Consider the following 26,140-nt stretch of genomic DNA (forward strand, 5'->3'; position numbering starts at 1 on the left):
TAAAGGGTAATTCTAAAGGGTAATTCTGCATGGTAATTCCAAAGGGTAATTCTAAAGGGTAATTCTAAAGGGTAATTCTAAATGGTAATTCTAAAGAGTAATTCTAAAGTGTAATTCTACATGGTAATTCTAAAGGGTAATTCTGCATGGTAATTCCAAAGGGTAATTCTAAAGGGTAATTCTAAAGTGTAATTCTAAATGGTAATTCTAAAGTGTAATTCTAAATGGTAATTCTAAAGTGTAATTCCAAAGGGTAATTCTAAAGGGTAATTCTAAAGTGTAATTCTAAATGGTAATTCTAAAGTGTAATTCTACATGGTAATTCTAAAGAGTAATTCTAGATGGTAATTCTAAATGGTAATTCTAAATGGTAATTCTAAATGGTAATTCTAAAGGGTAATTCCAAAGGGTAATTCTAAATGGTAATTCTAAAGTGTAATTCCACATGGTAATTCTAAAGAGTAATTCTAAATGGTAATTCTAAAGAGTAATTCTAGATGGTAATTCTAAAGAGTAATTCTAGATGGTAATTCTAAATGGTAATTCTAAAGAGTAATTCTAAATGGTAATTCTAAATGGTAATTCTAAAGAGTAATTCTAAATGGTAATTCTAAATGGTAATTCTAAATGGTAATTCTAAAGAGTAATTCTAAATGGTAATTCTAAATGGTAATTCTAAAGAGTAATTCTAGATGGTAATTCTGAAGTGTAATTCTAAAGGGTAATTCTACATGGTAATTCTGAAGTGTAATTCTAAAGGGTAATTCGAAAGTGTAATTCTAAAGGGTAATTCTAAATGGTAATTCTAAAGAGTAATTCTAAATGGTAATTCTAAAGAGTAATTCTAAATGGTAATTCTACATGGTAATTCTACATGGTAATTCTAAATGGTAATTCTAAAGAGTAATTCTAAATGGTAATTCTAAAGGGTAATTCTAAATGGTAATTCTAAAGAGTAATTCTAGATGGTAATTCTAAATGGTAATTCTAAAGAGTAATTCTAAATGGTAATTCTAAAGAGTAATTCTAGATGGTAATTCTAAATGGTAATTCTAAAGAGTAATTCTAGATGGTAATTCTAAATGGTAATTCTAAAGTGTAATTCCACATGGTAATTCTAAAGAGTAATTCTAGATGGTAATTCTAAAGAGTAATTCTAAATGGTAATTCTAAAGGGTAATTCTAAATGGTAATTCTAAAGAGTAATTCTAAATGGTAATTCTAAAGAGTAATTCTAAAGAGTAATTCTAAATGGTAATTCTACATGGTAATTCTAAAGAGTAATTCTAAATGGTAATTCTAAAGGGTAATTCTAAATGGTAATTCTAAAGAGTAATTCTAAATGGTAATTCTAAATGGTAATTCTAAATGGTAATTCTAAATGGTAATTCTAAAGGGTAATTCCAAAGGGTAATTCTAAATGGTAATTCTAAAGTGTAATTCCACATGGTAATTCTAAAGAGTAATTCTAAATGGTAATTCTAAAGAGTAATTCTAGATGGTAATTCTAAAGAGTAATTCTAGATGGTAATTCTAAATGGTAATTCTAAAGAGTAATTCTAAATGGTAATTCTAAATGGTAATTCTAAAGAGTAATTCTAAATGGTAATTCTAAATGGTAATTCTAAATGGTAATTCTAAAGAGTAATTCTAAATGGTAATTCTAAATGGTAATTCTAAAGAGTAATTCTAGATGGTAATTCTGAAGTGTAATTCTAAAGGGTAATTCTACATGGTAATTCTGAAGTGTAATTCTAAAGGGTAATTCGAAAGTGTAATTCTAAAGGGTAATTCTAAATGGTAATTCTAAAGAGTAATTCTAAATGGTAATTCTAAAGAGTAATTCTAAATGGTAATTCTACATGGTAATTCTACATGGTAATTCTAAATGGTAATTCTAAAGAGTAATTCTAAATGGTAATTCTAAAGGGTAATTCTAAATGGTAATTCTAAAGAGTAATTCTAGATGGTAATTCTAAATGGTAATTCTAAAGAGTAATTCTAAATGGTAATTCTAAAGAGTAATTCTAGATGGTAATTCTAAATGGTAATTCTAAAGAGTAATTCTAGATGGTAATTCTAAATGGTAATTCTAAAGTGTAATTATGAAGGGTAATTCTAAAGTGTAATTCCACATGGTAATTCTAAAGAGTAATTCTAGATGGTAATTCTAAAGTGTAATTCTAAATGGTAATTCTAAAGAGTAATTCTAAATGGTAATTCTAAAGGGTAATTCTAAATGGTAATTCTAAAGAGTAATTCTAAATGGTAATTCTAAAGGGTAATTCTAAATGGTAATTCTAAAGAGTAATTCTAAATGGTAATTCTAAAGGGTAATTCTAAATGGTAATTCTAAAGGGTAATTCTAAATGGTAATTCTAAAGAGTAATTCTAAATGGTAATTCTAAAGAGTAATTCTAAATGGTAATTCTAAAGGGTAATTCTAAATGGTAATTCTAAAGAGTAATTCTAAATGGTAATTCTAAAGGGTAATTCTAAATGGTAATTCTAAAGAGTAATTCTAAATGGTAATTCTAAAGAGTAATTCTAAATGGTAATTCTAAAGAGTAATTCTAAATGGTAATTCTAAAGAGTAATTCTAAATGGTAATTCTAAAGAGTAATTCTAAAGAGTAATTCTAAATGGTAATTCTAAAGTGTAATTATGAAGGGTAATTCTAAAGAGTAATTCTAAATGGTAATTCTAAAGAGTAATTCTAAATGGTAATTCTAAAGGGTAATTCTAAATGGTAATTCTAAAGAGTAATTCTAAATGGTAATTCTAAAGAGTAATTCTAAATGGTAATTCTAAAGTGTAATTCTAAATGGTAATTCTAAAGAGTAATTCTAAATGGTAATTCTAAAGGGTAATTCTAAATGGTAATTCTAAAGAGTAATTCTAAATGGTAATTCTAAAGAGTAATTCTAAATGGTAATTCTAAATGGTAATTCTAAATGGTAATTCTAAAGAGTAATTCTAAATGGTAATTCTAAAGAGTAATTCTAAATGGTAATTCTAAAGAGTAATTCTAAATGGTAATTCTAAAGAGTAATTCTAAATGGTAATTCTAAAGTGTAATTCTAAATGGTAATTCTAAAGAGTAATTCTAAATGGTAATTCTAAAGAGTAATTCTAAAGAGTAATTCTAAATGGTAATTCTAAAGTGTAATTATGAAGGGTAATTCTAAAGAGTAATTCTAAATGGTAATTCTAAAGAGTAATTCTAAATGGTAATTCTAAAGGGTAATTCTAAATGGTAATTCTAAAGAGTAATTCTAGATGGTAATTCTAAATGGTAATTCTAAAGAGTAATTCTAAATGGTAATTCTAAAGAGTAATTCTAGATGGTAATTCTAAATGGTAATTCTAAAGAGTAATTCTAGATGGTAATTCTAAATGGTAATTCTAAAGTGTAATTATGAAGGGTAATTCTAAAGTGTAATTCCACATGGTAATTCTAAAGAGTAATTCTAAATGGTAATTCTAAAGTGTAATTCCACATGGTAATTCTAAAGAGTAATTCTAAAGGGTAATTCTAAATGGTAATTCTAAAGAGTAATTCTAGATGGTAATTCTAAATGGTAATTCTAAAGAGTAATTCTAAATGGTAATTCTAAAGAGTAATTCTAGATGGTAATTCTAAATGGTAATTCTAAAGTGTAATTATGAAGGGTAATTCTAAATGGTAATTCTACATGGTAATTCTAAATGGTAATTCTAAATGGTAATTCTAAAGGGTAATTCTAAAGGGTAATTCCACATGGTAATTCTAAATGGTAATTCTAAAGTGTAATTCCACATGGTAATTCTAAAGAGTAATTCTATAGTGTAATTCTGAAGGGTAATTCTAATGGGTAATTATAATGGGTTTTAAAGGTTAATTGTAATGGGTTCTGAAGGGTGATTCTAAATGCTGATTCCAAAGGGTACCAGTACTTCTAATGGGTTCTCAAGGGTAATTCTAAAGGTAAATTCCAAAGGGTAATGCTGAAGGCTAATTCTAAATGGTAATTCTAGAGGGTTCTAAAAGGTAATTCTGAAGGGTTCTAAATGATAAATCTAATGGGTTTCATTTGCTTCGAGGCTTTGCCTATTTCATTTAAAAAATGGCAAACTGAACTGCTTCCTTCAGATATGGGTGTGGTTTTATTTATTACAGAGATAACCAATACAGCAGAAAGTGAACATGACTTTTATTTAAGCTATTCAATGAAATGACAAAAAAGGTTGTCAGTGAAATAACGGAAGGTTCAACAACGAATCAGACAAACTGAATAAACGATTTAATTTCATTGGACATACAACTGTTCCAAGGTTGCTTCATAGTCGTGTACATAATAAAAGCAAGTTTGGTGCATGACAAACAATCACATGGTAACCCTAATAGAGACAGGGATGGAGATGGTAATGATGATGAGCAACACCAAAAAGTTATATTCCAGTGGTGGCATTGCAGCAACACAAGCACGACCTAATTTGTGAATGATTGGATTTCCTTGAGGTTCTTCTTCGATTAAACAATATGATCAACCCGAGGACGTGGGCAAGATGGCTTTGCCTTCGCCAGGGCTTTGGGATCAATCACTGCAAAACAAACAAAATAGTTGCAAGTGTTAGTAAAGAAACCCTTACTCTAATCGTTGAAGCTGTTTGTGGTTTCCCATTCACTTATCAACCAAATTGTGTGTAACATTATCAGGGTGCAGTGGCTGCCATTTTGTTGATTCATAGACTTACAAATTTCAGTCCCTTCTGTCTTTTCTTCATTCACTGGGTGCAGTTTTAATGAATTATTGTTCATTCGACGAATGATCTTTCGCCTCCTGAAAGAAAAATACATCATTATCATTTGATATTTTGAGTCATACACAAGGTGGGAATGGGGGACGGAGGGTTAGAGGAGAGTTAAACGACTGTATAAGCAGGTGCAACAGAACCGTCTGTATGGCGGGGCATTAAGGAGTACTATATGTACAAATCCCAATCATTAGACATATTTACAACAAGTTGCTTTTAAATTCTACTCTTATTTCTCTCCTTTTTTCAGCTACTTAAAATTTTTCTCAACTTTTATTCTTTTATAATTTTTGTAATTTTGCTGTATCCCTTACAATAATAGTATAATTGTCAATCTCAATTTTCTATTAAGGCAACTTATCAGAGAACTCGACGGCATAGTATACCTTTGTTTACGAGGAATTAAAACATTGGGGCGATACCCCTGGCACCTACCTGGTAGAATAAACAGTACACTGCACTGACTGAAGGTATTTTAAACCAATTTCAGTGGTTGCAAGAAGACAACACAGCATGTAGAATCATACTCACATAATCAATAGACTTTAAACAAACAAACAAAAAATACCTATTTTGGGGGGAAACCGCCCGCCCCCACCCCCCATATATCACCTAGCCCCTGATATTTTAAATGTCAGGAACAAACTTTGGTACCACACAGGTGATTAAGGTTGTGGTCGTTTAATCAGAATGGCATGTGTAGTTTCTGAGAAGAAAGCAAATACCTACTTTGGGGGGGAAACCCCCCCGTACTCCCCCAAAGGGGCAGATTTTTTTTAATGCCGTGAATAAACTTTGGTACATCACGGGTGGTGAAGGTTGTGGTCAAGTTTCATCGAAATTGAGTGTGTAGTTTGTTTCAAAGGAAAAAGCTAATTCCTATTTTGGGGGTGAAAGTGGATCCAGGTTTGACCCCCAAAATAGGAATGAGCTTTTTCCCCCTTTGACCCCCTTTTTTTCTAATGCCGTGAACAAACTTTAGTCACAACACAACAAATATAATTTGTGCCAAATTTGGTCACAATCCCATCAGCGGTTTCGGAGAAGAAGTTTCAAGTGTTTATGGATGAACGGATGGACACGCCATCGTATAAGCTCCCCTAAACTTCGTTCCAGGTGAGCTAAAAATCAATTTGAGAGGCAGTAGATTTATTTGCTTTAAACTCACCTGTCTGGAATGAATTACAGTACCAGAGGAGGTTGCAACAGATGAGAATATTCATGTCTTTGAAAAAAAATTGGAAAGATTTTGAATATAACCAGAAATAGGTATTTGTACAAAGAGATGAACCAGAGCTGAGGTTCGACTGTTGTAGATTAATTGCAGGTGGGGCTACTAAGTCATGCACTTAAGCTCAGTATCGAAGTATCAATGTATACACAAAGAATTAAGTTAAGCACCCCCCCCGTTTTTTTACAACCTCGCACATTACAAGTTTGTTGTCGTCAAAACAGTGTAATATACCCATGATATTGCTATATTTTCTGGAGAGGTGATATTATGGTCACATAAAAACATAACAATCATGCCGTTTTCAATATTTTATTCTGAATAATTTAAGGTGAAATTTTTTGGGAATTTTAGGCATATTTTCACCTCAATTTAAGTATGGAGCTATAGGTCCATCACGGACAGTGTGGATGACGTTTATGTTTTCTAACGTACAGTCATTGTTCTGAGAAGACCTCTAGCGATCTTTGCGTCAATAACGTGTGTAGGACCCACGTGATCGGATCACTGACTCAACCCTACGTCTCATAGACCCTGTAAGCCGTCGTATGCGTTGCTGTGGCAGGTTGTTCCATTCCCGATGTAATGCACGTTCCAATTCATCCAGATTGGCTATTGGAGGGACCATCTTCGCAATTTGTCGTCCCAACATGTCCCAAACGTGCTCGAGGGGGTTCAACCTGCCACAGCAACGCATACGACGGCTTACAGGGTCTATGAGACGTAGGGTTGAGTCAGTGATCCGATCACGTGGGTCCTACACACGTTATTGACGCAAAGATCGCTAGAGGTCTTCTCAGAACAATGACTGTACGTTAGAAAACATAAACGTCATCCACACTGTCCGTGATGGACCTATAGCTCCATACTTAAATTGAGATGAAAATATGCCTAAAATTCCCAAAAAATTTCACCTTAAATTATTCAGAATAAAATATTGAAAACGGCATGATTGTTATGTTTTTATGTGACCATAATATCACTTCTCCAGAAAATATAGCAATATCATGGGTATATTACACTGTTTTGACGACAACAAACTTGTAATGTGCGAGGTTGTAAAAAAACGGGGGGGGGTGCTTAACTTAATTCTTTGTGTATATATCCCTTATAGATTTGGGATGATGGCTCCTCAAATTTTGGCTAGACATGAGAGGAACTTCTTTTTAATATTGATGAAAATTTATCAAGGTATATCCGTTATAGCTATGTGTTTTTTGGGGGTTTTCACATGATCTAAGGCTCGTACTGGAGCTAACACACACACACACACACACACACACACACACACACACACACACACACACACACACACACACACACACACACACACACACACACGAAACAACACGAAACTTAGATGAGACAAACACAGCCACTGAGCTTGAAGGAAGTGCCTTACACTGAGCTATAATGGATATACACTGAGCTTGAAGGAAGTGCCATCACTTCCTGTGGTACAATGGGTACCAGCAACGTCACAACAATGGCTCCATGTTTCTCACCGCACGCAGCAGTGCATTTCCAAAGGAGGAATTTCCTCCTCCCCATGGATGACAACCTATGAGGATTGTCGGTGCTTTAGCCTTTTAAATGATGAATGTCAAGCAAGGAAGCAGCACGTACCATTTACATTTTTAAAAAGTCTTTGGTATGATTCGGTGGGGGTTTGAACCGTCGACCACAAAGACACGGACCGGACACTATAACCATTACGGCTCCTCGAGCTTTGGTCATTCACGAGAGGAATGCCTTCTATCATGAATGACAAAAAGTAAAAGCAAAATATTCGTAAGCCTCCAAATCAGTCACACCCAATTGTGGATCGATTAAGTTCACACGAGTTATAGTAAGATATTGGTCTTACATATTGGTCTACCCTGCATGACCGCTTTCAGCTTGGCTGAAATCCAAGACCAATTGATTCTGCGGACCATCCAGTAGAAGGGCTGTATCGGATTTCAGAGCGAGCGGTTGGCAAATAAGAGATGAGTAGGGATCCAAAGTTTCAGGGAGTAACTTCCCCTCACCCCCCGGGGGGCTCCATGACCGAATTCCAAAAATCAAAGCCTAAGCGATTGTGTGGGACATCGAGTAGAAGAGCTTCGACGGGTATCAGAGCAATTGGTTGGTAAATAAGGGACGAGTAGAGATCAAAAGTTTGGGAGTGTAACGCCCCACCCACCATGGGAGCCCCCGTTATCCGAAATCGAAAAATTGAAGCCCAAACGATTGTGCGGGCTACTGTCTTGTGTTCATGTGCCAAGTTTCAGAAAAATCAGCCAGGTGATAAGGGAGGAGCAGCAAAAATAGCAAAAAGTTATCGGATGATGGACAGATGGACAGACTGACATCTGGACATCACGACCCATTTTATAAGTTCATCTGTTCGAGAATCAAGATGACATGACCTAAAATGGATGCATATTTTAAATGCCATATGCTATACAATAGAAGCTACTCGTCCACCCATGACAAGCATCAGTTGAACGAAAAGAGAGGAAAAAAGCAGAACTGATGCTTTTCATGGATGGAGGGATCTTTTCCAGAGCATCAGTTCTGCCAAAGCAATTCCTTTTGGCAGAGTCAACCCTGGACAGGTCGCCACCCGTTGTAATTTGTCCAGGGTACTGGAGCATTTAATGGCCTACTCTTTTCAAAAGACACCATGGTATTTTTAACATCCACCAGTGCATACTAACGGACGGGACACCTATAGCTACTACCATTCCTCCGATACATGGTATGCCTATTGATGCATCACCCTGCCCGCAAAGTTGTATTTGGGTCAGGGATGAAACCCAGACCAGACCGATTACTTTATCACCCCATTCCTCCCTCCACCATACATATTTAGATTTACACATGGAAATGTTATGCACACCTCAAAAATAGTAGTACGTGAAAAACAAAATTCGAATCGAATTCAAACATCGGTGAAAGATCCCTCCATGCACAGGCTATATTTTCCATTCATGACTAGGCCAAGGCAATTTTGTACACACAAGCACGTACAGCACACTAGGGGCATCGACTTGAAAAAAACACTTTCACCTGGTGAAGGTTTGGAGAAGGTAAGCATATTGAAGACTTCCATTGACAGATTGTGCTACTATGGCCCACATAAGACAAAGCAAGGCCCAAAGATGGCAAATCATTGGGTTCAACAATCCTGGAATATCCGTCAGTGAAATTGGATGTCAGCCATGGGACTCTTATCAGCAGATTGGTCCACAAGTGAATCCTAATATCGACTCAGGATCGTTTAATCTCTCGCCAACCTACAGTACGAGGCAATATGTCACACGTCCATATGTTTCCTTTCGTTTTATTGCACTTTCGCCACCCTTGCATACTTATCATCAACTAGCTCATCATGTAGTGTTAAAAAATTATATCAATAGTATTATACCTGGATTTATTGGAGCTATATTTTATGTGCTCTTACCTTAGGTATCTAGATATTTCACCCTTCACTTGCCACAATTTTTTTTAATTTAACAGTTTTTGTTTTAGGTTCACACAGGAGCTTGTACATACATCACCTGTCAAACGAGGACATATCAGGGATGTCTTACGTGAATTACACCGATACTAGTAGACTATATGCAAATCAGCATGTTAATATGGGATTTAGACCTGGGGTCTGAGCGCCTTGAGCTTTGTACTCAGAAGGACATGATAAATAGACCACAATGGTGATGTGCTCATTTAAACTTAAAAAAACTCCATTTGCACACATCTGTGTGATGAATGTAAATGCTCTAAAATAAATTTGCACATTTACCACATTATTACCCTGCGCTCGCAAAGCGAAAAGCGGGGTTAAGCATTCAGGTGTGTACGTGTGCCGTGTGCCGTACGTGTCTCCATTTAAAAAAAATTGATTTTCTCGGCAACCGTTGATTTCCGATCGACACGAAATTTTACCATAGAAGCGCCACCGCCTGTATAATTTTTTATTCTTAATGATGACGTCATAGGTCACGTGGTACGGACGCCATCTTGGAAAAAGGTTACACCTCTACATCTCCCAAACTGCTAAATGGAAAAAATTGAAACGTGGCTCATTGTCAAGTACGCACCATGGTGAATAAGATATGTTGATGGTGATGTCATCGGTGCCTTAATTATGACGTCATAATTCAACAAGTACAATGCTTGATCTGATCAATATGAATAAAACAAAAATTCCTCTGCAACTGTTAGTCCGATGGACACGAAATTTTCAGAACATGTGCGGCTCCTCCTGTAGAATATTTAAATGATAATTATAGCGCCATAGGTCACGTGGTGCAGACGCCATCTTGGAAAAAAATCAAAAAAAGTTGCACCTCTATATCTCTGAAACCGATCCATGGAAAAAATTGAAACATGGCTCATTGTCAAGTACTGCCCTCATAGAATAAGATATGTTAATGATGATGTCATCGGTGCCTTCATTATGACGTCATCATTCGACAAGTACAACACTTATCCGATCATTGTGAATTTTTTTTTTTCAGCAACTGTTGGTCTGATGGGCACGAAATTTTCACCATAGGAGCACCTCCTCATGTGGAATATTTTAATGATAATCATGACGTCATCGGTCATGTGGTACAGGTGCCATCTGGGAAAAAACGAAAAATGTTGCACCTCTATATCTCCAAAACCACTGCATGGACAAAATTGAAACATGGCTCATTGTAAAGAACTCCATATGGGAAATAGGTGTTGTTAACGATGACGTCATTGGTGCCATAATTATGACGTCATAATTCGACAGGGACAACGCTTAGTCTGATCAGTTTGAAATGTATTGAGCGTGATCTATGCAACAATTATATTAGGGAATATAAATTTATGATGTCATCGCTCACGTGGTCTGGCAGCCATATTGGATCAAAGAAAAAAAATGTTCAAAAACAGAAGAGTTGGCTCGCAACAAGTTGACTGCGCAGGGTAAGTATTCTATGAATACCATCTAGCTATTCATGTTTTTCATGTCAGTAATTGTATAAGTAAGCCAGAGACAACTTATAGCTGAGAAGTTAGGTAGTGCGCTGTCATTAGGGAATGCATATTGTACAGGGATTCAATTTTAAATTAAGTCTGTTAATTACTGAGAGCAGATGTACTGCAGTGTCCTTCGACATTCAAGCTGGAATTTGTCATTTCTTCAGGTTGCAGATGACATCTCACCTCCTCTTCACAAAAGACATAGTCAAATCTTTATTGTCCACTAACTAATGCTATCACACAGTTCACCCAGTTTAAAGTCCCTCCGAAGGACGACACCTACATTGATGTGTGCCGTCCTTTTGGATCGACGTTAAACGTCCAGCAGATTTTATAGCTGGGTCTCGATTCGAACTTGTGTTTGACAGCTCAGAGGCATGTACACATATCTGTAGGCTACCTTTCCAGTCTTAGAAAGTTATGTGAGATCTGTGATCAAACCTTAAATTGTTTTTGCTGAGAAAAAAAACCAGAGAGAAACACACTTGCCTCCTTAGCTTTGCCTTCATTGCGCTTCCTGTTAAAAAACACAGAGAAAAGGAAAGTTCATAACCACATTTAAAAATAACAAAGGGAATTGATATGATCAACCCACAATATAAACAGATGTAATGGAGAAAATAAAATAATCAATTGCTGTACTTGGATTGTAATCAATGGTCTGATGACATGGGTTAAATTGAATGAAAATGTTTAGCTCAGTTCAATAAAGTATTTTTGATGTACCAAACTCTTTCATAGTATTAGTGCTGCCGAAGCAGTTTCCTGGCAAGGGTTTTTAATTGGAAGGTTTGCCATTGCCTTCCAGGATTGTTTGTCTGTGCTCTGTCCTCTAAATGCTGAGTGTCAAGCAAAGAAGCAGCAAATAGCATTTTAAAAGTGCTTGGTATGACTCGGCCAGGATTCCAACCACTAATCTTACAGAATAAGAGCGGACACTCTAACCATTACGCTGTCGAGTCTGCTTCAATAAAGTTTGTTGTAGTTTGATATAGTTGCTCTTTGATAATTATATGGCAAATGTACAGAAGATGACAGACAGTTCATGCCCAGTTCATATCAACACTAAAATGTACTTGTATTGACATACAAAACAGTGAAAACAATCAGAGAGGTATGCATATAACTCAAATACAGTATAGGCAAGACAATAACTTGACAATAATGAAAAGGAAAGCAGGAACTCAGATGTTATGGACTTTCTCTCTTCGGAGTTATTTAGAAAAGTTTGCCAGGAAGGGTAATGGAAGTAATATCAGTGAATTTATCCAAAAACAAATTGGATAAATACCTAATGGTAGAAAAAATATGCAGATACATACTAGCGGGAATAAGCTGTTCACGTATGGTAAGGTATTTGTGTGTTGGTTCTTCGTAATTGTGTTCACCTATTCCTTCCTTCCACTACACACTCTCCTCCCCTTTATCTACTCCATTCTTTATTACAGTACTTGCATTTTTTATGGCGTAGCCCATAGGGCAAAGCCATTTAAAACAGTGTTTGTCTGTCCGTGCATGTATGTCTCTCAAAAGCGTACACCAATCAGAGCTGAGGATCTGGTCACATGACAGGGTGATGTGATTCAGTCTGTGATGTCATTATGGCTAACGACAACTGATTCCATACACCGCCATTTTTATTTCTATGTTGTTCAGGCCGAACATATCATCGAACCTGTTATATATCACAATTGCCATGCTCGACCTCTTCGTTTTTCATGCAGTGTGAAACACAAACAAACCTATTGTTAAAATGACTATCAAATATAAAAAGCATAGGCCTTATGGGTCTTTCAACTACACAGTACATATAGGCCTTAGGCTTCATGCCTCACCTTCAAGCCATTTCAGACAAATTAGCTGAGGTTTCTTAATACAGTCATATCGTTTTCATAATAATAATAACGTTAATAATAATAATATCATAAATATAATCGTAACACCCCAATCCCTTTGTCATGACTGCAAAGTTACTGGATTGAAGTGGTGTATGGTTGGTTCATTGTTGACTCGATACATATAGAATAAACCAGTGAGTGTCTAAGTGCAATCTCTTCACTTCCATGGTGACAGACAGCTTAGAGACGTACAGAACTTTAAAAAAAATTAATACTTACATTATTTGCTAACTGGTATCTCCACCCAGGTCATACTATCCTCTTCAACTAAAGTATCAAACAAGCCCAGCTGCGCCCCTGTTAAACGTTGTCTTGTTTTTATTCCTGATTGTTATCTGATGCGTGATGTGTGTTGTTGTTGTGCATCAAATGAGGATGCAGAGTAAGGACTGCTTGAGCAGAATTGTCTTTTTAGGCATCAAAGTTTTCTACCATTATGTAAAAAGGGAAGTGAGATCGAGGTGAAAAAAGCACAGTAGAAAGGTGTTAATAGAGCATGTGTCAATCAATACGTACGTGATAACATTTGGGGAATACGTGGAGGACAGATGATTGAACCAACCAATGGGAAAAGTAGAGAGAGTGTCGGGAGAGTTGCACCGGCTCCCACAAAGAAGAGGAAGTCCTCGCAGGACTCGTACACATTGCGGCAGCCGCAATCGCCAACCTTCTCTGGAATGGTGAATAATGTTACTCTCTAACACTGGTGGACAGGTGAGCCAGATGAACCTGCCTGAGTTCCCAATGACTATTTACAAAACTTCCTCCTCCAGAATTAACAATTATTCCAATTTTTTAAGATTATACTTTCACAATGAAAGTTCTCAACCTACTTTTGGAGCTTTTTTACTGGAAATTTCTGATGTACCAAAACTAAATTATGTTTACAATGTATCTGTAAAATAATACAATTCTGTTTCGGAGATATCCAAGACTGAAATTCCATTTCGTTGTGCATAAATGAGATTGTGTACATACCTGGAACATGAACTTCAATACTTGCTACGATTTTCCTTTCTTCAGGAATCCCAACATTGCAATTGTACGTTCCAGAATCGGCAAGTCCCGGATTGTGGAGAGTTAGTGACAGGTTCCCTTTCTTCAATTGCTCTGCCGATACCTCATAGTGATCCACCGCCACATTCCCAACGACGATGTCCTTATCTCCCACTTGTAGCGCCTCTACGATGACACGGCGTGGTTCTTGAATATGAATGGGGAGGTTGGGAATGAGAGGAGGTTGGGGTGGGTAAAGCAAAGGTTAGATGGCATTGAATCAATAATTATAGAGGGGGTAGTCAGCAATATCAGTTTCAATATCAGCATTGAAGCAATATCAGCAAGGCATCTGAAATGTTGTTGGTTCAATTACAAATAATCATAGCAGTTTCAATAGCTTTCAGAAACTAGTCTAATTGCAATTGTTTTTAGATACAGGTATCGAGGCTGATTGAAGAGCAGAGCAAGGGGGAAATGGATCAAAAGACAATATTGGGCAAAGGAAAAACAGTGAGATGACGTTAAGAGGATGCACCACAGCACAAGTAGGGGAATTGTAGGAGAAGGCTGAGAACAGGGTCAGTAATGAACAGCTCAATAATGGATGTGCAAGAGTCGAGCTGATGGTGGGCAGCAGACCGGAAATCCTGTAAGGAAGAACCCGAGACAACGGAAATTGGGGATATGAAGGAATGAATGGTTGTGAGCATTCAGTTTAGACTTGTGGAGGGTAACAAGTAAATGGTTTCGAGCAGAACACATGGAGGTGCAGGGGCTGGGGTAGAGAGAGAGGTAAGAGGGCAGGAGGAACATTCCAGAAGCCTCACTCTTGGAGAGAGAGGGAGGGAGAGAGAAATAGAGTTGGTAAAAAACTACAAAGCTACTAACCTAGTTACAGTGAGCAAGAAACTGACCATAAGACATTTTTTCATTACAAGTTCCATGGAAGAGCGAGGTGATGGAGGGTATGAAATGACAGTGTGTCGGTGGGGCAACAGTTAAACACAATAAGCAAGGGAATGAACGAGCAGGAAAAGAGGAGAGAGATGAGGGAGGAAACACACCAACCTGCAGAACACACAACCTGTAACAAGGCTAGCATGGGAAATGTGGATAAAAGGTTAAAAAAAAAGAAAAATTCCGGAGTTCATCCTTCACGGAAGGTTTCAAAGAAAGAGCAGAATAAATTTGTTGACCATTGTGGACAAGGTGGTGCACTGCGAGCTTGAAGCCCTGGAGAAAATAGTTGGATAGAACAGCCTCGGGAAGACAATTCCACAGATGGGAGAACTGAGGAATGAAAGTTGAGGTGTGCAGTCAGCCTTAATTGTGGAATCAGGAGAGGGTTACTGGAGGACGGCATGCATCCTGTAATTTCTAGTCAGGATCAAAGGGCTAAGGGAGCAGAGGGAGCTAAACCAGAGGAAAGGTGGTAAAGTAACTAGAGCGACCTTGCGATGTGAGAGCAATATAACGAATTGTGATTCACCCTCATCACAGGATTCCAATGACACTGAGGGTCTTCTGTTCCAGGGCCTCCAGGAGTGGTGGACAAGATTAGAGACAGCAGCGCCAGTTCTCATATAGGAGTCATATTTCATGACACTCTATATTAAGGCTTCGAATACTATTATAAGCCAATTATGGCACAGAAAGAACTTTGCCCTGCAGATAATTCCCGGGTGGTTGAGCTTATATGGAAGAATGCAGGTTATACCTGAGAGTAAAAACTAGATTCTCCATGGAATTTATCTCTCCCAGAGGATGACTGCAGAAATAAATTCGCGTCTCGGCTCATGGAGGGGCTCAATGACAAAGGGGAGGAGGTTCAAAAACGTATTAAAGGGTATGGGGGAATGGAGATGCAGAAATACTTGGAAAAGTACCTGAGAGAAAGGGCTGTGCCTCAGCTCAACAAAGAACTTGGAGAACTTTCTCAGCGTGCCAAATGTACAGCTGCTCATACTGCAAACTCCTGACCCAAGGACTGGTGCAAGGCCGAAGTTGAAACCCCCGACGGATCGCTACCAGTGAATGGATTGTTTATATGGATTAGGTGTTTTGAACACCAATGGCAAGGACATATCTGGAGCTTTTGAATGTGCAGAGTGGGTTTTAAATGATGATATTTACTTTCAATCATGTTGGGAGGAATCATATATATTTCGTGCTAGTAATGGCAGATTAAAAGTGCCCAGCGAGCTGAACCGAATCAGTGTAGACACATACAGCGCATGCACAAAAGGCCAAATTTAGCATCATGTGTCATTTCAAAAGTTGCATATTGGGAGAATAAGGGGAAGAAGGAATACAAGTGGATAACCAGACTGGGCTTTGGGAGGGTGAGAGGGCAAAGGTAGGAGAGAGCAGGAATAGTGGTGATAGTGAGTGAGAGTTATATTCCTTGGGAATCTGTCTCCTACCATGAGATACCAATGGTATGGAAGGCCTTGTTTTCAACCACCTCAAGAGGAGCAAATGTAAGCAGGAGCACCATCCCAGAGTGGAGAGAAATACTCCATGGAGTTCCATTTGAAAGCCTTGACAAGCTCAGTGTGGTTCGGGGATGCCTAAGATCTACAGATAATTTGATACTTGCTTGGTGATATATTCCTCCCACAAAAGGTTATAACAGATAGTGAGGCCAAGGAGTTCCAGGGACTTCTTTCATTATCTGTCCAGCAAAGTGGATTGGATAGTTTGATTGCTGATGCATATGAAGAGACAGTGTGAGAGCATCGGACTTGCCTGTGTCAAGCGGCATGTTCCAAGTAGCTGACCAGGGGTTTCTCTTGTTCAGGTCTGACAAAATTGATTCAGCAGGAGTTTGCCTATCACATATGTGATGTAATGTTCTGCATGGTGTGGAGTCATTGGGAAAATGGGAAAGTTTTTTTTCAAGAGAGTCAGACAGATCATAATGTAGATTAAGAATAACGTAGGTCCTAAGACGCTGCCTTGTGGAACCCCAGTCTAAATGGAAAAGATCGTGGGAAAGGACACCATTACTTTTCTTTTGATGGGGAGAATGCCCACTAGTCTATAGTTAAGATGGTCCATTTGAAAGCGTTCTTATGAATTCAGATAACGTTATATTGAATTTTCATGAAGCAAGGCTCTCGGAAAATATCAGAAACAGGAGTAGGCGAGAACGACACTTGGTGGAGCACATACCTCTGCCAGGCTAAACAGTTTACGTTTTGTATCCCACTGATAGGCCAGATCTGCATCTGGATCTTCATCAAAATTTAATCGGGTCGTCAGTATCACCTACACAACTCATCCACCAAGTATCATACGAATCCATCCCCAAGTTTTTGAAATATCATGCTATACGTCATTTTTGGTCCCATTTCTCTCTCAACGGTGAAGAATCAGTTATAAAATTAAAAATTTCTCATATCCGGATTCGGATCTTCACCTAAATTGAACCAATTCGTCCTTGTCAGACACCGAACCTGTCCACTAAGTTTCGTCTGAATCCGTCCATTACTTTTGAGATATCGTGCTCGACATCATTTTTGGCCCCGACTCCCAATTGTGAAGAATCGCTTTAAAAATTCTACTATCTGGATCCGTATTCGGGTCTTCACCAAAATCGAATCAATTCGTCCTCGTCACACAAGCAATCTGTCCACCAATTTTCCTCCGAATCTGTCTATGATGTTTTGAGATATCGTGCTATATATCGTTTTTGGTCCAATCTCTCAACGGTGAATAATCTTCTTCTTTTTTTTAAATTATAGTATCCGGTCCCATATCTGGATCTGCACCAAAATCTAGTCAATTAGCCGTTGTCACACAACCAACTTGTTCACCAAACGTAATCTGATTCTGTCCATACCATTGAGATGTCCTGCTCACAGACAAATAAACAGACAAACATACAGACAAACAGATCGGGTTGAAAACATACCTGTAACACCTGTAACAAGGCAGATGGATCGTTTTTGATTATTATCTCAGTCATGCAGTCAGGACCAGTAGCTATTGAAGAGGTAAGAGAGACAATAAATGTCTGCACCTTTGCAAGTGGAAGGTTCACATTCTGTAGGATGTTTTTCAGTGCGGAGGTACTTTTGGAATGGGTACAGGAATATAATTATTGGCACTTTGGCCTTTTCTGCAAATGCATTGCTAACTCCTCAGTCACATTTGCTCTACGACTAGGATACGGCGGCCGTACCCCCCCTAAATTGACAGAAACGTGCGGCGGCCGCAGAGTTTCTGAGGTGGCCTCAGGGTGGCCCTAGGGCGTATGGCTATCTTTTACAGGCCGTAGGGGTCGCCGTGGAATTATAGCGCGGAGTTATAACTTTTTTCATTTCTAGGGTGGCCGTAGCAATTCGACAAGCCGTAGCCATGACAACTGTAAGTGCTGTTATACATATGAAAAAGAACTGGTATATATACCCACTCGTTACCGTCCGTCTGGCCGCACGTTCGCCTTAGGGCCCCCCTGCGGTCGCCTTGCGGGCACCTTGAGGCTACCTTGCGTCTGCCCTGAAAATTCTATGGCCGCCGCAGGGACGCCCTAAGGTCACCGTGCGACATCAAATCAAAGACCGTACGGCACCCCCACGTTTTCGGTCTCCACAATTTCTAAATAACCCGTGCGGCTACCCGAAAAATAAAAACACATGTGACTGCTACATTATGTGACCGTGGAAATACTGCGGCCGCCCTATAATTGCTAGTGGCCGTAGATTTTTTAGACCCTACGGCCGCCGAGCCAAATGTGACTGAAGCATTAGGCAGTCAGCCTTAGCATGAGCAGCGACTATCATGACTCCATCTTCGGGGGTGAAGGAGCAGATGAGGGGCACGTTTGAGAGACAGACTGCCACAATTTTTTGTAGACGGTGATAGACCTGCAAGTTGAGAGGTCAGCCCCGTTACTAAAGATGTTGCTATTGGATTGTCAAAAAAACAGCTGGTTCGGTAATGACCATGAAACGAAACATTTTTATCGCATCCTTGGTGAGGCATTGGGTGCCCGCTAGTCATAAACATATAATATATGTGACTTGACCCTGAAAATATCATGCCTACAATTCAAGGTGAACAGGGTGCTGCTGATGCAATGACTTTTTCTGATGCTGCTGGTGCTGACAATGCTGCTGATGCAATTCTTTCCCACATGTGAGGTCAGTCTGCAACTTCTGCTTTATGCATAGACACTGTCTAACAGAACTTAGGAAGGGCAATGGAGTGCTAGATAGAAAGCAGTGCCCCTCACAAATTACTATAATAATTTAATTATGGAAGGAGCCGTCTCTGTCTGTCTGTATCTTTGTTTGCTTGTCATATTTTAGGGTTTAATGGATTTAAATGAAACAAATGAGGGTGGATTCAGGGAACTCCCAGGAAGGCTTTTAGAATTTTTTTTAAAGAGAGGTAGATTTGTGTATGGGCACACGTGGTGAAACGGCAAGCGTCAATTTGCGACCGCTCTCACTCTCTCCCCCAACCCCCGCCTCCCTTCTCACTGTACCACCTGTCCCTCTCCCTCTCCCTCTCCCTTCCCCTCTCCTCTCTTCCATCTTTATCTCTCTCTTACTCCTCACTCTCTCTCCCTACACCGTCTCTCCCCCTCCCCCTCTATCTCTCTCTTACTCCTCACTCTCTCTCCCCACACCATCTCTCCCTCTCCCCCTCTATCTCTCTCTTACTCCTCACTCTCTCTCCCTACACCATCTCTCCCTCTCCCCCTCTATCTCTCTCTTACTCCTCACTCTCTCTCCCGACACCGTCTCTCCCTCTCCCCCTTTATCTCTCTCTTACTCCTTACTCTCTCCCGACACCGTCTCTCCCTCTCCCCCTTTATCTCTCTCTTAATCCTCATTCTCTCTCCCCACACCATCTCTCCCTCTCCCCCTCTATCTCTCTCTTACTCCTCACTCTCTCTCCCGACACCATCTCTCCCTCTCCCCCTCTATCTCTCTCTTACTCCTCACTCTCTCTCCCGACACCATCTCTCCCTCTCCCCCTCTATCTCTCTCTTACTCCTCACTCTCTCTCCCGACACCATCTCTCCCTCTCCCCCTATATCTCTCTCCCACCCCTCCCTCTCTTCTGTTCACTCTCTTTCCCAACTACCACTCCTCTATCTCTCCCCTCTCTTAATATTTCTCAGTGAAGTGACAGGTGGTATTTGCTCGTAATAACTAATACTACTGTTGAATTTGTCACATAAACAGCTCAATATAGAATTTGTAATACTTCTTTACGATATACTTTACTGTATTTCGATGCAAATTGCTCCCTTCCCTTGGAGGCTTAGAGCCTTACTTCCAAGGAATCTTGGAACCGCACTCAACTTAAGCTTCAGGAGGGAATGAGTATGTACTTTATTTCACAGACTCTGTTTCTGTTGAAAACGTTTCTCTCCCTTTAATTTCCAGATAGGTATAAATCATTATCTTTTAAAGTTGTGCTTCAATTCATATCTGCCACGTCACGGTACATGTTGAATTCTTCTGTTGTTCATTTTGTGAAATAATTACTCGTTGCTCACAATATCTGGGTATGCGGGTGTATTTTGATACCTCGGGGAGATGGATGCCCCTGCCTTGCATAATCCCAGGTCACCTGTGGGAAAGGTGTAGTACCTGTCAGCCCCGCTTACCAGGGTAACAGTCCGCAGCCAAGCGGTTTAAATGTCAGATGGCTTTGCACATCTGGTGGATGAGAGTCCAGTCAACTTCAACAGCACGGGTGGAAGAGGGTGACTTCACCAATGGCCAGCAGAGGGACGGAGAGGAGTGACCCCCCCCATCTATACCACACACTTACTCGTGTGTACCAGCCATATAAAGGCAATACGAGGACAAAAACGCCATCATTGCCCGAGGAGACTCGACATCATTAATTAATTAATGGATGTCAAAAAGTATGACACACACACATACACACACACACACACACACACACACACACACACACACACACACACACACACACACACACACACACACCTCATCCATTTATAGTAGATACTACATGAACAAAAGTCATATTTCTACTTGCTGCTCTTGTAGCAATTTAAACCTTCAAAGTGCAGTCATTCTAACTTTCATTCCCTACTTATTTGTTTGCCCATTGACATCGAATTTATCCTTGCATACTGCACGAAATAGATGAGGAGTTATGATTTGTTGATCGACAAAGTATGGCAAGGAAAGTTAGAAAACTGAAGCACCATTTGGCTCATCCCATTCATGCTACACTCGTATGTGCAGTTCGAAAGTAAAATTCAAGTCATACCTTCGTAGGAAATAAAAAATAATTAATAAAAAACAAAGGTACTTCGAATCCTGGTGTTGGCTTAGCGGTTAGGGTGCCGGCTTGGGATACCTAGGATCCTGGGTTCGAATCCCGGTCGATCGCTGAATTAACGCCAGGGGGGTTGATTGTCATCTGTCTGTCATCCTTCCGAGGTCGGCAAATTGAGTACCAGCTCACTGTTAATTCCCTGTGTGTCGCAAGAGGCGACAAACAGGGTTGGCGGCAGGAACGGCATCCGGCCATAAAACATTGCTTCAAAAAGGGGACCACGGTGCCCGAAAAAAGCCTAACCCCCGCTCTAGCGGGGAAAATGGCCTCTAAAGGTGGTTCAAAGGTACTTTGCATATCTATATTATAAAAGGAGTCATGTCTGTCTGTCTGTTTGTTTGTGGTGTTATAAGTTGAGAACGGATTAACGGATTTCAATAAATCCAACTACAGTGGATTCAGGGAACTCCCGGGAAGGTTTGGGACTCAAAAAATCTTCTTTTTTATCTTTGTTTTTAATGGGTACGTGGGCACACGTGGCAAAACTGCAAACACCAACTTACGATGCTGGTTATCTCCGGATGGAGGGCAGGATCTCCCAGGATTAATTTATTTTGTTTTTACTCCATAGATTAGCCATCACAGCTCTGCCGAGGAAACAGGCCCAGTTTAATGTTTTTTAGCATTTACGCAAAGGCAGAGACGAGGAGACCTCAGAGTTTGTTGCCTGCCATGGCTCATAACGAATACAATCCGTACCCCAGACAGTTTGATCAAAAGAAAGAAGAGAGCATGAAAAAATTATTATTATTTTGATCTTCCTTTTGGTGTGTTATTGTATATTATTCGCAATTCAGCATCTAAAAGTGCTGTGATTAATATACTATTAACAATGTCCTCGCTCCCTAAGTGTATAGCGAGGCCGGCCGGTATCTATACACCGCCGAATTTTATTTTTTCCCCATTAACAAAATCTTCTTCTTTTTTTCTCTTCTTTTTTTGCAATTACACAACGATTTCTATTTTCGTCAGCGAAGCGACGGTTCTTATATTGTAGTTTTAATAAAAAGGGAAACAAAATAACACGAATATTATAAGTGACAAAATGAAGCGAAATATGTTTGCAATAGTCAAATGTAACATTAAACTTCTGAAGGACAATTACCAATAATAATGATACCTATTATTATTTACTATGATTATCATTATTATTATTATAATTATAACTTTACCATGGTATGTACAAAATTAAGTCACCATATTGTTTTATAGAACGACTAATCTCACCTGTTGTCTTGTCTAAAGAGGTGAACTCCCAGTATAAAGTTTCGTCGACACCGGGTCTCCATGGTTCATCAAAACATGGTATTACAATGGACTCTTGAATCTTATTGGGCACAATATGAGACTCCGGCACAATTACCTGAGCTGCAAGGACACACAACAACAGTTATTCAACCACTTTTTCAGGCACAAGTATCTTTAACTTGCTTCACTCCAATGGTTGATTTTATTATCTCCACCTATTGATGTATTAAACATGAACTATTTCACCCAATCGATAAAACGATAAATTACCTCGATCTATGAAAGTGCATGTGTGTCCCTAACAATCCTAACAATCAATCCCTAACGACAACCGACAACAATCCCGAACGACAACAACAACGACAATCCCTAACAATAATAATCCCTAATCCCTAACGACAATCCCTAACGACAATCCGACAACAATCCCTAACGACAACAACAACGACAATCCCAAACAATAATAATCCCTAATCCCTAACCCTAATCCCTAACGACAATCCCTAACAATAATAATCCCTAATCCCTAACCCTAATCCCTAACGACAATCCCTAACAATAATAATCCCTAATCCCTAATCCCTAACAACAATCCCTAACGACAATCCCTAACAATAATAATCCCTAATCCCTAACCCTAATCCCTAACGACAATCCCTAACAATAATAATCCCTAATCCCTAATCCCTAACGACAATCCCTAACGACAATCCCTAACGACAATCCCTAACAATAATAATCCCTAATCCCTAACCCTAATCCCTAATGACAATCCGACAACAATCCCGAACGACCCCAACAATCTCATCAAAACAGATGAGATTTGTCCCACCGTTCAACTAACTTTCGTTCCTGTTAAAGAAGTAATTCAAATGTTAACGTAAACCATTGTCAACCTGAGGTTTAAAGTTACTTACACTCCGCGCTGTGTAAGAAAATGGATGTAAAAGCCACAAGAAGATGCAGCAAAGCCATCATGGCACGATTCGGTTTGGACAAACCTGGAATGTATTTAAAGGGCGATAAAAAGCCTATATCCCAACCAGGCACCGCCTACTCATTAACATATCAAGAACCGCCTCCATGATCACGTGATTCATTATCCAAGCACCACCTACTCATCAGCATGTTTGGTGATGCACCCCATATTTCTTTTTTCTTGATGGAATAAAAGGAAAAATATCCAGTAGATCGCTCGTTTGGAGATGGTTGGATTTTTGGTCATGGTAGTTATTTAATTAGCGATATTTAATCTGATGCAAGTTTTTCACTCGTATTGTGGGATCATCACACATGCACTTATTGGTCTACACCAAATAGATTAATGAGGCAAGAGATCCACCAACACAATGAATGTGGAGCTTGAGTTTGGAGTTGAATTTGGAACCAACACAATGAATGTGGAGCTTGAGTTTGGAGTTTGAATTTGGAACCAACACAGAGAATTTGGAGCTTGAGTTTGGAATTTGAATTTGGAACCAACACAATGAATTTGGAGCTTGAGTTTGGAATTTGAATTTGGAACCAACACAATGAATGTGGAGCTTGAGTTTGGAGTTTGAATTTGGAACCAACACAGAGAATTTGGAGCTTGAGTTTGGAATTTGAATTTGGAACCAACACAATGAATTTGGAGCTTGAGTTTGGAATTTGAATTTGGAACCAACACAATGAATGTGGAGCTTGAGTTTGGAGTTTGAATTTGGAACCAACACAGAGAATTTGGAGCTTGAGTTTGGAATTTGAATTTGGAACCAACACAATGAATTTGGAGCTTGAGTTTGGAATTTGAATTTGGAACCAACACAATGAATTTGGAGTTTGAGTTTGGAATTTGAATTTGGAACCAACACAGAGAATTTGGAGCTTGAGTTTGGAGTTGAATTTGGAACCAACACAATGAATTTGGAGCTTGAGTTTGGAATTTGAATTTGGAACCAACACAATGAATTTGGAGCTTGAGTTTGGAATTTGAATTTGGAACCAACACAATGAATTTGGAGTTTGAGTTTGGAATTTGAATTTTGAACCAACACAATGAATTTGGAGCTTGAGTTTGGAATTTGAATTTGGAACCAACACAATGAATTTGGAGCTTGAGTTTGGAATTTGAATTTGGAACCAACACAGAGAATTTGGAGCTTGAGTTTGGAATTTGAATTTGGAGCCAACACAATGAATTTGGAGCTTGAGTTTGGAATTTGAATTTGGAACCAACACAATGAATTTGGAGCTTGAGTTTGGAGTTTGAATTTGGAACCAACACAGAGAATTTGGAGCTTGAGTTTGGAGTTTGAATTTGGAACCAACACAATGAATTTGGAGCTTGAGTTTGGAATTTGAATTTGGAGCCAACACAATGAATTTGGAGCTTGAGTTTGGAATTTGAATTTGGAACCAACACAATGAATTTGGAGCTTGAGTTTGGAGTTTGAATTTGGAACCAACACAGAGAATTTGGAGCTTGAGTTTGGAATTTGAATTTGGAACCAACACAGAGAATTTGGAGCTTGAGTTTGGAGTTGAATTTGGAACCAACACAATGAATTTGGAGCTTGAGTTTGGAATTTGAATTTGGAACCAACACAATGAATTTGGAGCTTGAGTTTGGAATTTGAATTTGGAACCAACACAATGAATTTGGAGCTTGAGTTTGGAATTTGAATTTGGAACCAACACAATGAATTTAGAGTTTGAGTTTGGAATTTGAATTTTGAACCAACACAATGAATTTGGAGCTTGAGTTTGGAATTTGAATTTGGAACCAACACAATGAATTTGGAGCTTGAGTTTGGAATTTGAATTTGGAACCAACACAGAGAATTTGGAGCTTGAGTTTGGAATTTGAATTTGGAGCCAACACAATGAATTTGGAGCTTGAGTTTGGAATTTGAATTTGGAACCAACACAATGAATTTGGAGCTTGAGTTTGGAGTTTGAATTTGGAACCAACACAGAGAATTTGGAGCTTGAGTTTGGAGTTTGAATTTGGAACCAACACAATGAATTTGGAGCTTGAGTTTGGAGTTTGAATTTGGAACCAACACAGAGAATTTGGAGCTTGAGTTTGGAATTTGAATTTGGAACCAACACAATGAATTTGGAGCTTGAGTTTGGAGTTTGAATTTGGAACCAACACAATGAATTTGGAGCTTGAGTTTGGAGTTTGAATTTGGAACCAACACAGAGAATTTGGAGCTTGAGTTTGGAATTTGAATTTGGAACCAACACAATGAATTTGGAGCTTGAGTTTGGAGTTTGAATTTGGAACCAACACAATGAATTTGGAGCTTGAGTTTGGAGTTTGAATTTGGAACCAACACAGAGAATTTGGAGCTTGAGTTTGGAATTTGAATTTGGAACCAACACAATGAATTTGGAGCTTGAGTTTGGAATTTGAATTTGGAACCAACACAATGAATTTGGAGCTTGAGTTTGGAGTTTGAATTTGGAACCAACACAGAGAATTTGGAGCTTGAGTTTGGAATTTGAATTTGGAACCAACACAATGAATTTGGAGCTTGAGTTTGGAATTTGAATTTGGAACCAACACAATGAATTTGGAGCTTGAGTTTGGAGTTTGAATTTGGAACCAACACAGAGAATTTGGAGCTTGAGTTTGGAATTTGAA

General features: G+C 38.7%; 1 protein-coding gene across 1 annotated transcript in view; it reads right to left on the minus strand.

Moving 5' to 3' along the window:
• Positions 1–4,178: 4,178 nt before the first annotated feature.
• LOC137435752 (uncharacterized) overlaps positions 4,179–26,140 on the minus strand; it is a 34,748-nt gene continuing 12,786 nt past the window's right edge. Inside the window, exons 3-9 of the mRNA XM_078785102.1 lie at positions 23,427–23,540; positions 22,489–22,629; positions 13,906–14,130; positions 13,444–13,599; positions 11,519–11,546; positions 4,738–4,823; positions 4,179–4,584 (exon numbers count right to left, since the gene is read on the minus strand). Of these exons, the coding sequence (XP_078641228.1) occupies positions 4,514–4,584; positions 4,738–4,823; positions 11,519–11,546; positions 13,444–13,599; positions 13,906–14,130; positions 22,489–22,629; positions 23,427–23,540 (821 nt within the window). The 3' untranslated portion in view covers positions 4,179–4,513. The remainder of the gene's footprint in view (positions 4,585–4,737; positions 4,824–11,518; positions 11,547–13,443; positions 13,600–13,905; positions 14,131–22,488; positions 22,630–23,426; positions 23,541–26,140) is intronic.

This window comes from Myxine glutinosa, chromosome 9 (genome assembly GCF_964187855.1).
Source record: "Myxine glutinosa chromosome 9, kmMyxGlut1.1, whole genome shotgun sequence".
NCBI classification, from domain to species: domain Eukaryota; kingdom Metazoa; phylum Chordata; class Myxini; order Myxiniformes; family Myxinidae; genus Myxine; species Myxine glutinosa.